This window comes from Sinocyclocheilus grahami, unplaced genomic scaffold, assembly GCF_001515645.1.
Source record: "Sinocyclocheilus grahami isolate Dianchi unplaced genomic scaffold, SAMN03320097.WGS_v1.1 scaffold146.1, whole genome shotgun sequence".
NCBI classification, from domain to species: domain Eukaryota; kingdom Metazoa; phylum Chordata; class Actinopteri; order Cypriniformes; family Cyprinidae; genus Sinocyclocheilus; species Sinocyclocheilus grahami.
This window is the reverse complement of record NW_015505325.1, coordinates 1,808,640-1,823,789: the sequence shown is the minus strand read 5'-3', so window position 1 is coordinate 1,823,789 and position 15,150 is coordinate 1,808,640. Positions and strand designations below refer to the sequence as shown.

General features: G+C 35.6%; 2 protein-coding genes across 2 annotated transcripts in view; one reads left to right on the top strand and one right to left on the bottom strand.

Moving 5' to 3' along the window:
* LOC107591856 (prokineticin-1-like) overlaps positions 1-1,167 on the bottom strand; it is a 4,606-nt gene extending 3,439 nt beyond the window's left edge. The window contains exon 1 of the mRNA XM_016281133.1: positions 1,138-1,167. Coding sequence (XP_016136619.1) covers positions 1,138-1,167 — 30 coding nt within the window. The remainder of the gene's footprint in view (positions 1-1,137) is intronic.
* Positions 1,168-10,895: 9,728 nt separating this feature from the next.
* The window catches only part of LOC107591855 (monocarboxylate transporter 5-like), a 23,114-nt gene continuing 18,859 nt past the window's right edge, over positions 10,896-15,150 (top strand). Inside the window, exons 1-2 of the mRNA XM_016281131.1 lie at positions 10,896-11,200; positions 11,811-11,936. The gene's annotated coding sequence lies outside the window, so the exon portion shown is untranslated. The remainder of the gene's footprint in view (positions 11,201-11,810; positions 11,937-15,150) is intronic.

Below are 15,150 nucleotides of genomic sequence, written 5' to 3'. Positions count from 1 at the left end.
ACACACATGAAATATAATTATTACGCACTATTGTCCCTTGTGGGAATAAGTTAACTAATTACAGTGAAAGCAATAGCCTACATCTAATGCAAATATTTATATATCAATAAAATGACATTTTTTACAATACAAACATTATTATTTTTTTGCTTAAAAACAATCAGTGCAATAGTACTATTTGATATTCTACATAAAATTACAGTGATAAATGATATCCAGTTAAATAGGAGTTAAATGGAGGATGTTAATTGTGGATGGGACTGAGAGCAAAAAAGGTTGGGGAAAAACTGATAAGGTATGGAATATTTCCTTAAAATACCTTTTTAATCTATTTTTTTCTGTTTTATAGGTTTAACAAATCAAAAGTTTTCCAAGTACCCCTGGTTGGAAATCACTGGAGTTCAAATCACTATACAATATTTCAGTAAATCTTCCAGGTAATGTTTATAGTGTTTTATTTATTTATGGACATGCTCATATGGCAAATAATACATATTTTTTTCTGCCCAAAATATATTTGAAATGTATGCTAAATATATGTTGTAAACAGTGAAGCTCAATGAAATATATTTTTGTAATTAAAAATATATTTAGTTTCAACCTTCATATACCAACATACATTTCAAAATGTTTTAATGTATTTTAGGGGCAAGAAAATACATTTATAATCCTCCAGTAGCCTACATTTAGGCTATAGATCAAAGCTTTGGGCAGAGACATATAAGTGATTTGATAATATTTATTTATTAAAAAAAATTCAAATATTGTAATACTGTATGTTCCTTGCTGATTTTTCTTTAAATGTGACATATGTGAATGTATTTTGTTGGATTGAAATGTATGGAGAGCAAAGTATATTTTAAATGATTTTAAAAGTATAGATTTACATTTTCAAAATATATTTTTAAACTACGCCAATATTGTTTGAAAATATGAATATATATTTTTGTACATTTTTGCATGTTTTGAACATATTTAAAAATAGATTTGAAAATATGTTTTGTTTTATAATAATGTAAGAACTGTGAGGTATATATTTTCAAAATGATTTACTCTATTGTCAATATCCTCTATACTTCTGGTTTTGTGCACAGCTTGTTAAAGTCATTTAAGGTTTTTTTCCGTTCCCTCATTCACTTTTCCACTACGCAGGAGTCCACGAGCCATACTTATCACCTTCTCATTTGAACAGGATTCATCACCCTTTTCATCACCCAAAGTAATGTCAGACTTGCAGCCAAGTTTCAGAGTACCAATACAAGTCAAGTAAGTTCACAGGAAATGAGTCATCAGCACAAGGGCTTGACGAGAGAAATTTTTATTTTTGCTTCCTGACAATTTGATGCAGCTCGCAGGTAAATCACAACAAATTAAGCACTTGTCAATTCATTTGAGTCGTTTCAGCCTACAGTCACTCCATGACATAATATGCACTGTCATTCACTGACAATTTCCTACTTACAAGTTTTAAGTGTGCCAATCAGGCACAGATGGTTCAACGCATTCGACATCATGTCCTCTCAAGCCTGAAAACTTCCTTGACCCAGCAGTAGCAAGAGTAATTACATCTCATCATGGACACATATGCCCTACTCACTACAAACAGTACATTTGTCATGAAGGGATTCTTTAAAAATAAGGACTCTTCAGTTTCTCGTGTCAAATTCAATCTGGTCTCGTCCTTCTGCTCTTGCCAATGTAAGGTCATCGGAACCAGAGGCGGACTTAACCATTAGGCAAAGGTAGGCGACCGCCTTGGGCCCCCAAAAGCCAAGGGCCCCCTAAAATTCTTTTTATATGCGAGATGCGCGTTCAATGCGGACGCTCAAGTGGTTGCTCTGGTGTTCATGAGCACGACAACCGTCTGTGGGTCCGCGTTGAACGTGCTTCTTAGCAAAAGTAGGGCGATGTAGAAAATGGGGACGGAATCCCGGAATCTATTCATAAAAACGGATTTTACCGTGTAACGCGGAATGTGACGGAATGAACGGCGCAGACGCATGTTTCGTTTGCTATTTAAGCACGCGCAACGCTCGCGGTTGTCGTCTGTAGTAGCTAAATAGTATTTTTTTTCCATTTAATATTCACGTACACTAGTCCATATCGCGGTTTGATTGAAGTGCACTGAATTGCATTTGATTTATTCATTCAATATTTGACTAATTCCGTGATATTGCTCGTTACACAGTAAACTTCTGTTGTGTAGCATTTTGAATGTACACAAATTAAAGGGTTTGTTAAATTTTCATTGGAATAAAAGATAGATTCATGTTTTCCTTCATTTGATTACCAGAAAAATTCAAATACACAACACAGAATATCTAAAAAATAAGTAAATAAAATTTAAATTTCATGGGGCCCTATTATTGTATACAAATTAATAAATGAAGTTGTTTTCATGAATTCAATTAATAATTAGATATGTTTTTGATTAAACCATTAAAATGGAATACAGAAAAATGGAAATGGAAATCGCAGAATTTGGGCCCTAAGAATGTAATTTTTGTTAAACTTTTAATAGGCCTAAATTGTTGCTAAATTAAAGAAGTTTCATGATTTTAATTAATTATACATGTTTTTTGTTCGAATGTAATATTGTAATAATCCAGAAAAATTCAAACGAAAAAAAAAACTGAATACAAAAAAATTCAAACGAAAAAATTAAACTTAGGCTAATTTGGGAAAAATAAAACGGATTTCATAGGGCCCTACAGATATCATGCATCTGAAGCTATAATTTTAATACTAAGCAACAGTGCATATTATATAGGGCCTATTTTATTTTATTTTTATGAAAAAACATTTTTTTTGTGAAAGACCCAAGAAGGACCATGCACAGTCACTTTCCACACAGGCACACTTCATGTTTGGTTGAAATAATCCTTAAGCATGTAAATTTATAATTTCCTTCAGTTAAATTTAAATGTGCAATTAAAATAAAAAATAAATGTATATTTTAAAGTTTAGAATTAGACAATTGCATAGTGAAAATTACTTCAAAGCACCACCTAGTGTCCAACCTACTCTAATTAAAACCTGTTTAAATGTGAACAAGGTATTTACAACATTAAATAAATCCTTTATTTATAACATGAACAATCTAAAAGATTAGACACAATTTTGGGACACGGTCGTGCAGCAGCGAGCAACAGTGAAAGGAACCTCAAGGTTGTAAATGTGTGAAATTGTATAGGGCCCCATTCCTGTATTTTGCCTGGGGCCCCCAAATCACTAAATCCGCCCCTGATCGGAACGCCTACAAGGCATCAGTGCCTGCAGAACTTCACACAAAGCTCTGCAGATTTATGCAGAATTGGAACGCCTGCCATTCATAAAAGCTGTTTGCATGTTTGTTTATAAGTATTTTAATTGTGCTTTCAGCAAACAATACTTTAAAGAAATACAATTATCCATGGCCTTGCACCTTATAAAGTTTGCCACGCTCTTTTTATCAGCATCAGAAGCATATGAAAATGTGGATATAGCCTGTATGAACTGCTGATCATCAAAGCCCTTGGGATGGAGATACGTGATGAAACGCAGCTATACAGAATCAATGAGCTTTCTTGAAATTATAGCTAAATAAAATATCCAACTTGAAGGCAATTGGAGTGAAGGATAGCGGGTTGGAAAATGTCAGTCCTATCTGTTGGGATTTTATTTACGTTTAGCGAGAGCATGAAAATGCCATTGGTTAGTCAGCAGTGCATTACTTGACTGCAGTGAAAGTGATGGATGTCACTGACGCCCAGGCCACGTAATTACATTGCAACTTTTTGCCCCGTCAGCAGACCAACTTGCCTGTAACTGTACAGGGCTGGACAGAAATCATCAAGCGTTGCCGGCAGGGGAGAATCCAAGTTAGCTAAAAGAGCCTTAAAGCCGTTCTTTAACTTCATAACAAATGCAGTTTGAAAACTGAGCCAAAAATGGAGAGAATATATATATATATATTATATTAACTTCATTTTAACTTAATTATTTTAGAATTATTTAAATTATCCAGCACACATTAATATATTAATATTAGTAATGTGTAATTTTGGCACAATAAGCCCATTAGCCAACATAGGCCATTAACACATGTCTGTCATTTGCAATAGCAGTAGTACCATATCAAATGGGCCTCATATCAATAATGTGATATCCATAAATAAAAGGTGTATAGATATATACCTAGATATATGCTACCGTTATATAAGCATATTTTATAATGGATATGACATAAAAATTGTCTTTGTGAGAACTGATTCTTAAAACAGGCTCACAAAACACAAAAGAGAGTGCCTCACTATCATGAGTTCAAAATGGAAAAGACTGCATGCATCGGTTTCTGATAAAGAACTTCTGCTCAGAAACAATTGATGGTGAGGAGCAGGACTGGTCTTTTATTCTGCTTTTGTTCAGAGCATGAGGTCCTCTAGAGAGATATCAACAGTGAACATTCCCCTGGGAGTTCTCATTGACAATGACAGCTAAATGTTAACCGGATGTATTTGCCCTTTAAAGATTTTTTAAAGAATTCTTTAGGAATGTATTATTTATAAAAAGGACATAGAGGAAGAAAAAGAAAAGTTGATCTACCCACTGAATCATATGTGACCATCCACTAAATAACAATACAGTGCTGCAGCCGTGACGTCAAAACTCAGACTAATTCGCCATGCGTTCCATATGGTTTTTTATTATGGGGTTTTTCAATTTTTGGGTAAAACAAGATCTGTGGTATATAAATTGACAATACTTGGATGTCAATTTATATTTCTGGGTTTTGATGTCACGGCTGAAGCATTCCATAACCCTGCAGGAACATCCATCTTAAACTGGTTGCTGTGTTTTAGTACATTGGAGCTGTTTTGTGGTGCAAGCTGATGATTTTGGTCCAGCAAAAACTAAGCTATCAGCTTGTTAGTTCTGCTGTCATATGTCTGTTAACGTGCATCAAATTAAAGTTTATTTAACCCAAAACCCATAGGCCTAATGCATTACAGGCTACAGGCAGGGATGGGCAGTATTTCAGATACATGTTAAAATATGTATTTGAAATACAAAATACTATTTTGCATTTAAAAACCTTTGGAAAAAATCAAATGTATTTTGTATTTAAATACATTTAAGATTAGTATTTTTGTATTTTCAAAATACATAAAATACTTTGTGCCAGTCAACCTCTTTATGAGTGTGCTGATTTCGTTTGGAAAGAATGAAAAAATGAAAAAGGAGCCGTTTTCTGATTTTTCTACTTTCAATATTAGGCCTAAATCGTTAACGTGCATCAAATTAAAGTTTATTTAACCCAAAACCCATAGGCCTAATGCATTACAGGCTACAGGCAGGGATGGGCAGTATTTCAGATACATGTTAAAATATGTATTTGAAATACAAAATACTATTTTGCATTTAAAAACCTTTGGAAAAAATCAAATGTATTTTGTATTTAAATACATTTAAGATTAGTATTTTTGTATTTTCAAAACACATAAAATACTTTGTGCCAGTCAACCTCTTTATGAGTGTGCTGATTTCGTTTGGAAAGAATGAAAAAATGAAAAAGGAGCCGTTTTCTGATTTTTCTACTTTCAATATTAGGCCTAAATCAAAAAAAAAAACGAATGAACTCCCCCCAACATTCATCACATGAGCTGCAGCTGTACAGCTCCATTCAGCATTGAGTGAGCGACTTTTCTGGAATAATAATATAAGGTGAGGATGTCATGGTCAACTGTACTTGTTAATTAAAGTTAAAATAGTGCATCATTCATATTTGCCTTCAGTCATGGGCGTTGCTAGGCCACTTTTAGGGGGGCTATAGCTAAAATTACTTCTCAGCCCCCCTAAAAAATTTGCGATCAGCTCCATAAACTGTACATGAATTCGTGTCCTCAGTCCCCTTTAAATTTCATCTGAAAACAGCGGCAGACTTCGGCTCCTCCCCGTCTTTCAGCGCGTTCTTCAGTCGCAGAGCGAGAAACAGAGGACAAGGTGTGTGTTTATCGATAGATAGATTGTTATAATATCTGCAGCTGTACAGTTCTTTGTCATAAATACAGTTGACAAAATATCATGGGGGAACAATCTGTTCCCCATCTACTGTAAAATTTCGCTGCGTTTCCTCATCACACTACAGCTGTTTCCTCCAGCGAAAATGAAACCGCATACTTTATGAAACGATCACGTTGCCATTTTCATTTGGAAATTTAACTTTCAATATAATACATATTACAGTGCATGTGCAAAGAGGTTTGCTTGAGCTAAAGAAATAGGGGTGTACTAGAAAAGCAAACAGTACAATTTTGTGTGTGTGTGTGTGTGTGTGTGTGTGTGTGTGTGTGTGTGTGTGTGAGATCAGGAAGGCTTATGGAAGGAAGGTACTAAAATGTTATACCTATCTAAGCAATACAGTTTAGTAAACCATCCCTATTAGTCAAACATTTTTTTATTTATATATTTATTATTATTCTTTATTATTACCCTCATTGGGGGCTGAGCCCCCCTAAAATGAAAATCATAGCCTTCAGTTAACATGAAAGAATAAAAGAGCACTGAATAGTGTTAGCCAACCAGTTTTGATAGTTAAGCTTGTCGAATGTGTTTAAAGCATTACTGCATGTTAGGCCTGGGTGAAATGACAGTATGCTACTTATCGTGGCGTCGGCAATGATATAAAGTGTGAATCGACTGAACTTTTTCTAAATCGTTTACATAGAAAAAGGCCTAAGCGAATATATAATTAACATGAAATAAATATGCTTTTTTTGTAGTTTTGTAGTTCGTACAGGGCATGGGAAGGGAAGATATGTAAAATGAAAAAAAAAATTCTAAGCAGTTGTACACATGGGAAATGAGAGGAAAAGATACAGAAATGGGAAGAAAGATGTCATCTTTTCAAGACTAAGAATCGGACATACAGCATTAAACTATAGTCTTTATAAAATAGGTAAGCATGAATCGGGAAAGTGTGACAAATGTGGAGAATTAGAAACAGTGAAACATATTCTTTTTGAGTGTTCTGCATATGAAAGGGAGAGATTTCAATTAATTCAAGAATTAGGATGGCTGGGAGTTGATAATATTTCTTTAAAAGTATTGTTAGGAAATGGGTCGAGGCTATCAAGAGTGCAAGAAAATGTGTTTAAATACCTGAAAAACATAGGAACAATAGATAGAATCTAGGTTTTTTAATTTTATTAATTAATTTATTTATTTACTTTCCTTTCCCTTCTGTATTTCTTTCTTCCAAATTTATGCACACTCCACACTCCAGATCAGTAGGTGGCGGTAATGCACCTTTTTCGCTGGTTTGCCAAACCGCCATAAAACACCAAAAGAAGAAGAAGTTGTACACATCGGAATGTGTGTGTGTTTGTTTGTTTGTTTTTTTTCTCCAGAATAGGTCCATATAGATTTCAGCCTATACGGATACCTGCACTGGATGGCCAATTTCACATGTATTTTGTGTATTTTCAAAATACAAAATACTGTATATATATTTAAACAAATTTTTTCCACACAATATTTTGTATTTTTATGTTAAATACATTTTCATGTATTTATGCCCATCTCTGGCTACATGTAGAGGGTTAAGCTGCTAACAGTATTTTTTTATTTACTGACAAGACTAGCCTTCGAGCTACATGGCGCTAAATCATATGCGCTTTTAGTATTTTTTCCTTAGAAGGCGCCGTAGTGTTGGAGTTGCGTGTTAGAATGTCAGCTGACATCCCGGAAGTAATACAAATAATAAATATCGCTGCTACTCTCCACAATATATTATTTTTCTGTTCATTTAAGAACATTATTTAGGCTTCTGTTATGGAGGGTGCACTGGAGCAGCATCTTGACGACACGTACGTTAAAATATAGCATTCTTTTCCAAGCATATATACTTATTTTAGATGTTGCATTACTCATCTGTTTTCTTCCACTAGAATGAAAAATCCTGCCATTGTTGGGGTTTTGTGCACAGACGCTCAAGGCCATAATCTAGGCTGTAAGTAAAATACTGTCTCATTCATCCACTAGGTCATGATGATAGTGTTATTTGAGTAGTTTATATTTTTTCTAGCAGCATTCATTTGGGGACATTATTATTATTATTACTCAAAATGGGAACTTTACAACCCAAACTAAAACTATTATGTGTGTATTTGTATATATGTATGTTACATGAAAAAAAAATACATACAAAAATAAATATAAAACTAAATGAAAATAAGAAACTTAGATATGTTTACGTTGAGGCCCTAAAATTACTGAAAGCTGAACTAAAACACTTTTTTTTTTTAAATATAAAAATAAAAGCTAATTCCAAATATTAATGAAAACTACAACAAGTGTAGATGATTAATACTAAAATAACACTACATTTATTACAGTTTGTTTCTTTTTGTTTCTTGTTTTCTTTTTCTCCACTTTTTTAAATGTCCAAAACAATATACAGGTATAACAATGAACATGTTGTTCCAGAGCGAGAAACAGAGGACAAGGTGTGTGTTTATCGATAGATAGATTGTTATAATATCTGCAGCTGTACAGTTCTTTGTCATAAATACAGTTGACAAAATATCATGGGGGAACAATCTGTTCCCCATCTACTGTAAAATTTCGCTGCGTTTCCTCATCACACTACAGCTGTTTCCTCCAGCGAAAATGAAACCGCATACTTTATGAAACGATCACGTTGCCATTTTCATTTGGAAATTTAACTTTCAATATAATACATATTACAGTGCATGTGCAAAGAGGTTTGCTTGAGCTAAAGAAATAGGGGTGTACTAGAAAAGCAAACAGTACAATTTTGTGTGTGTGTGTGTGTGTGTGTGTGTGTGTGTGTGTGTGTGTGTGTGAGATCAGGAAGGCTTATGGAAGGAAGGTACTAAAATGTTATACCTATCTAAGCAATACAGTTTAGTAAACCATCCCTATTAGTCAAACATGTTTTTATTTATATATTTATTATTATTCTTTATTATTACCCTCATTGGGGGCTGAGCCCCCCTAAAATGAAAATCATAGCCTTCAGTTAACATGAAAGAATAAAAGAGCACTGAATAGTGTTAGCCAACCAGTTTTGATAGTTAAGCTTGTCGAATGTGTTTAAAGCATTACTGCATGTTAGGCCTGGGTGAAATGACAGTATGCTACTTATCGTGGCGTCGGCAATGATATAAAGTGTGAATCGACTGAACTTTTTCTAAATCGTTTACATAGAAAAAGGCCTAAGCGAATATATAATTAACATGAAATAAATATGCTTTTTTTGTAGTTTTGTAGTTCGTACAGGGCATGGGAAGGGAAGATATGTAAAATGAAAAAAAAAATTCTAAGCAGTTGTACACATGGGAAATGAGAGGAAAAGATACAGAAATAGGAAGAAAGATGTCATCTTATCAAGACTAAGAATCGGACATACAGCATTAAACTATAGTCTTTATAAAATAGGTAAGCATGAATCGGGAAAGTGTGACAAATGTGGAGAATTAGAAACAGTGAAACATATTCTTTTTGAGTGTTCTGCATATGAAAGGGAGAGATTTCAATTAATTCAAGAATTAGGATGGCTGGGAGTTGATAATATTTCTTTAAAAGTATTGTTAGGAAATGGGTCGAGGCTATCAAGAGTGCAAGAAAATGTGTTTAAATACCTGAAAAACATAGGAACAATAGATAGAATCTAGGTTTTTTAATTTTATTAATTAATTTATTTATTTACTTTCCTTTCCCTTCTGTATTTCTTTCTTCCAAATTTATGCACACTCCACACTCCAGATCAGTAGGTGGCGGTAATGCACCTTTTTCGCTGGTTTGCCAAACCGCCATAAAACACCAAAAGAAGAAGAAGTTGTACACATCGGAATGTGTGTGTGTTTGTTTGTTTGTTTTTTTTCTCCAGAATAGGTCCATATAGATTTCAGCCTATACGGATACCTGCACTGGATGGCCAATTTCACATGTATTTTGTGTATTTTCAAAATACAAAATACTGTATATATATTTAAACAAATTTTTTCCACACAATATTTTGTATTTTTATGTTAAATACATTTTCATGTATTTATGCCCATCTCTGGCTACATGTAGAGGGTTAAGCTGCTAACAGTATTTTTTTATTTACTGACAAGACTAGCCTTCGAGCTACATGGCGCTAAATCATATGCGCTTTTAGTATTTTTTCCTTAGAAGGCGCCGTAGTGTTGGAGTTGCGTGTTAGAATGTCAGCTGACATCCCGGAAGTAATACAAATAATAAATATCGCTGCTACTCTCCACAATATATTATTTTTCTGTTCATTTAAGAACATTATTTAGGCTTCTGTTATGGAGGGTGCACTGGAGCAGCATCTTGACGACACGTACGTTAAAATATAGCATTCTTTTCCAAGCATATATACTTATTTTAGATGTTGCATTACTCATCTGTTTTCTTCCACTAGAATGAAAAATCCTGCCATTGTTGGGGTTTTGTGCACAGACGCTCAAGGCCATAATCTAGGCTGTAAGTAAAATACTGTCTCATTCATCCACTAGGTCATGATGATAGTGTTATTTGAGTAGTTTATATTTTTTCTAGCAGCATTCATTTAATGTTAATATTTACATAAGTGTACAAGGCAAGGTTTAGCCAAAAATATAGATAAATACAAATGTTTTGAATGTAGTTAAATTCATTTTACTTGCATAAAACTGGGGACATTATTATTATTATTACTCAAAATGGGAACTTTACAACCCAAACTAAAACTATTATGTGTGTATTTGTATATATGTATGTTACATGAAAAAAAAAATACATACAAAAATAAATATAAAACTAAATGAAAATAAGAAACTTAGATATGTTTACGTTGAGGCCCTAAAATTACTGAAAGCTGAACTAAAACACTGGGCCGTCTTTGGCTCCGCACAGACTGAACGCATTGCATCCGATCTGTGCCGGTCCGAGGGGTCAGATGTGACTCTCGAGAGACTCGGAGTCTGGGAGCAAATTTTCAGAAATTAGGAAAAATCAAGCACAGGGAGTTCAGCCATGGTCAGGGATGACTTTGACGACATTCAACCACTTAAAAGGAGCTGTCACCGGGGAATCGACGGATGTTGCCCGCAGCGTGACTGAAGATACGCGCATGAGGAGACGTCTATCCAAATCAAGTCTTAACAAGTGAAACCTGGAATACCTAACTGATATCGTTTCGGGAAATATGGTAAGTCTTTCTTTTAGTCGCCTCCCATATGTTTGCGTTTATGAAATAGTCCCGGAAAATTTACAAAATGAATGTTTCGGTTGCAAACATTCACAAGTCTATATAAGACAAATCCTAAGTTTTTCAAGGCTAAGTTTAAGGCTGCATTTACACTGTGCAGATCTGGATTCCCAAATCGGATTTTATGATGACCCGTTTAGACTAGGCTACACCTTCTTTTAAAAGTAACCCGTATCCGATATCTGCGTTTACACAACACGGGCTTAACTTGACGTGGCTCAATGCATTAGACAGTGATATTAAAAGTCCAAACTCTGCACACACTATTAATAAAGCATAGGCCTACTTTGTAGGCTATAGAAAAGCAGATGAGTCCAGAATATGAACGCAAAGAGTTTAACTTATAAACAGAACTAATAGAAACCTTTTTAATGCGATAGGCTAGTTTTTATCCTAGGCAAAACCATTCATTATGCTGGTCTAGCGGTGTTAATATTAGCAGGTGTGGGGTCAAATCAGCCATTGCATAGTTTTTTTCCTCATTAAAACCAAATGTGTTCATTGTTTTTTTGATGCTGAAGGTAGTTTTTCTATCGACTGTTATCGATAGGTGTAAAGTACTGCACTTCTCCAGTAGCGCGCATTCACATGAACGCCGCTGGGCTCGCGCGATCCACACACGAGCGCTATGCGGCTGCGGACAGCTCGAGACAGCATCGGCTCTCTGGCGTTTGAGGTAACGTCCTCGTGATTTTCGCCACTGTTTTTTGTCATAGTATATAGGATTATGAGCTAAACCTAAATGTTTAGAGGTTTAACTACACGACGGCACGGCTAGTTGCCGTAGGCTACATGATGGCTGAGTTGAGAATGGGAACTTGGGGAGGAAAGATACGTTGTATTCTGTGTGGGATGTCCTGAACGGTGCGTCCCCAGTGTGAATATTTGAAGGGTGCAAGTTTTACAAACTTTTGTTTAAATAAAATTTAGAACTCACGAGGTTATTATTTATAAGAATGTAGGCTAGAAGAGTGACACTGGATTATAAATGTATAGCCTTCATGAGGACACTTTACCCCAAAGTTCGTACATGCTCTTAGTTAATCTTAGGCTATGCCTACTTAATCTTATTAAAACCCTTGTGTTGTGTTCAGAACCCTTTCACACTTACGAGGTTACAGAGCAAAAAAGGCACTCCCTCAAAATCACTCATTATGCTATATTATCACCAAATATTGGATTCAATCTTTTTGTCAACTTCTTTTCTTTCATTTAGGACTGGTTTTGTATTTATATTTGCTTCTGATTAATCGTAGGCCTCATTTATCTGAGAGTAGGCACCTCATTTTTTGAGTGAAAAATGCATTATTTATGAATAATTTTCACAATATTTAATAAAAACTGATGAAAATTTACACTGTTTATCACACTAGTGTACTTTAATGTTTAATCAGGGAGTTTGCTTTTATTTTGTACAAAATGGCACAAAGTCACACTTGTGGTGTTCCCGGTCAAAAATGTCCAACCATTCAAAGTGAATGGGAAAGAATGAAAGTAATAGAAACTATTAGTGTTCAGGAGCATGTTGATCATGTTCACGTTCATATATGTACGTGTGCTTGCAAACATAAAGGCCTTGGACCTGTTCATGTTTGGATGCATGCATACTCACGCTAACACACACACACACACACTTATACAAACTATTGGGAGTATTACAAGTTTTCTATTTCATCCTACCCTGAACTGCATCCAATATCATTTCATCAATCTGATAAAATAAAATAAAATAATCTTTCTTTCATTACACCTTCTAGACAAAATATTATGACAATAGGTTTTGAGGCTTTCATGTTCTCACAAAGCAGACAAAAGTTTACTAATAAATGCTTTAGCACAAAGACAGAGCATATAAATATTGTTGAACCATGAAATGTTCTCTATATGGCAGTGCTGTTTTTTCATGTCACAATGGTCAGATTTGTTGTTGCATGACATTGTCTCTGTATGACAGTGCCAGTGTTATTTTTTTTTGTTACAGTATAAATATTGGTTTGTTGTTCCATGAAATGTACTCTATATAAGAATCTTAAAGGGATAGTTCACCCAAAAATGAAAATAAAATTACTGTCATTAATTACTCACCCTCATGTCGTTCCAAATCCGTAAGACCTCCGTTCATCTTCGGAACACAAATTAAGATATTTTTGATGAATTCTGAGAGCTCTCTGACCCTCCCATAGACAGAAATGTAATTACCACGATCAAGGTGCAGATACGTAGCAAGGAGATCGGTAAAATAATCCATGTGACATCAGGGGTTCAATCGTAATATTACGAAGCTTCAAGAATACTTTTTGTGCACAAAAGAAAACAAATAACGACTTTATTCAAAAATTTGTCTCCTCCGCGTCACCCTGGTGCCATTTTGGAGAGTATCCACTGAACGTAAACAGCGTATGCTATTCTGTGTCAGCTGTGTCACGCGGATACGATGTCTACGTTGTTTACGCTTTGATTTGAACGAAAACAATGTATCCGCATGACGCAGCTGACACAGAATAGCATTCGCAGTTTGTGTTCAGTGGATATTCTCCAAAATGGCACCAGGGTGACGGGGAGCAGACAAATTGTTGAATAAAGTCGTTAGTTGTTTTCTTTGCATACAAAATGTATTCTCATAGCTTCGTAATATTACGGTTGCACCCCTGATGTCACATGGATTATTTTGCCGATCTCCTTGCTATGTATGTGCACCTTGATCGTGATAATTACATTTCTGTCTGATGAAAGAAAGATTCTTTTGAAGCAGGGTCAAGCCAGTTCGTGTGTGTGTGTGTGTGGGTGAGTGAGTGAGTGAGTGAGTGAGAGAGAGAGAGTTATACTCTCAGATTGATGAAATGATATTGGATGCAGTTCAGGGTAGGATGAAATAGAAAACTTGTAATACTCCCAATAGTTTGTATAAGTGTGTGTGTGTGTGTGTGTTAGCGTGAGTATGCATGCATCCAAACATGAACAGGTCCAAGGCCTTTATGTTTGCAAGCACACGTACATATGTGAATGTGAACATGATCAACATGCTCCTGAACACTAATTGTCAGAAACGGGATCGGGATCCAATAGCAGGTGAACACAAAAATCCAAGTTTATTGAACTATGGTAACAAAAAGAAATAAAGTCAGCCGGATAGCAAAAACCCCAGCAAAAAGTCAGTTCTGATCAGCGTGGAGGTTAGACCAGCCGCAGTCGAGCCCGCGGGGAGGGGGAGAGGACGAACCGGCAATAGAATGCCACCGCTGACTTCCAGTGGTTCGTCTCGAGCATGGGCTGAGCGGAATAGGACGAAACTGCCGTGGAGAGACAGGCTTACGAGTAGCGAGCGCCAAGGACGGGAGTCCCCTGATGTCACATGGATTATTTTGCCGATCTCCTTGCTATGTATCTGCACCTTGATCGTGATAATTACATTTCTGTCTGATGAAAGAAAGATTATTTTGAAGCAGGGTCAAGCCAGTTCGTGTGTGTGTGAGTGAGTGAGTGAGTGAGTGAGAGAGAGAGAGAGTTATACTCTCAGATTGATGAAATGATATTGGATGCAGTTCAGGGTAGGATGAAATAGAAAACTTGTAATACTCCCAATAGTTTGTATAAGTGTGTGTGTGTGTGTGTGTTAGCGTGAGTATGCATGCATCCAAACATGAACAGGTCCAAGGCCTTTATGTTTGCAAGCACACGTACATATGTGAATGTGAACATGATCAACATGCTCCTGAACACTAATTGTCAGAAACGGGATCGGGATCCAATAGCAGGTGAACACAAAAATCCAAGTTTATTGAACTATGGTAACAAAAAGAAATAAAGTCAGCCGGATAGCAAAAACCCCAGCAAAAAGTCAGTTCTGATCAGCGTGGAGGTTAGACCAGCCGCAGTCGAGCCCGCGGGGA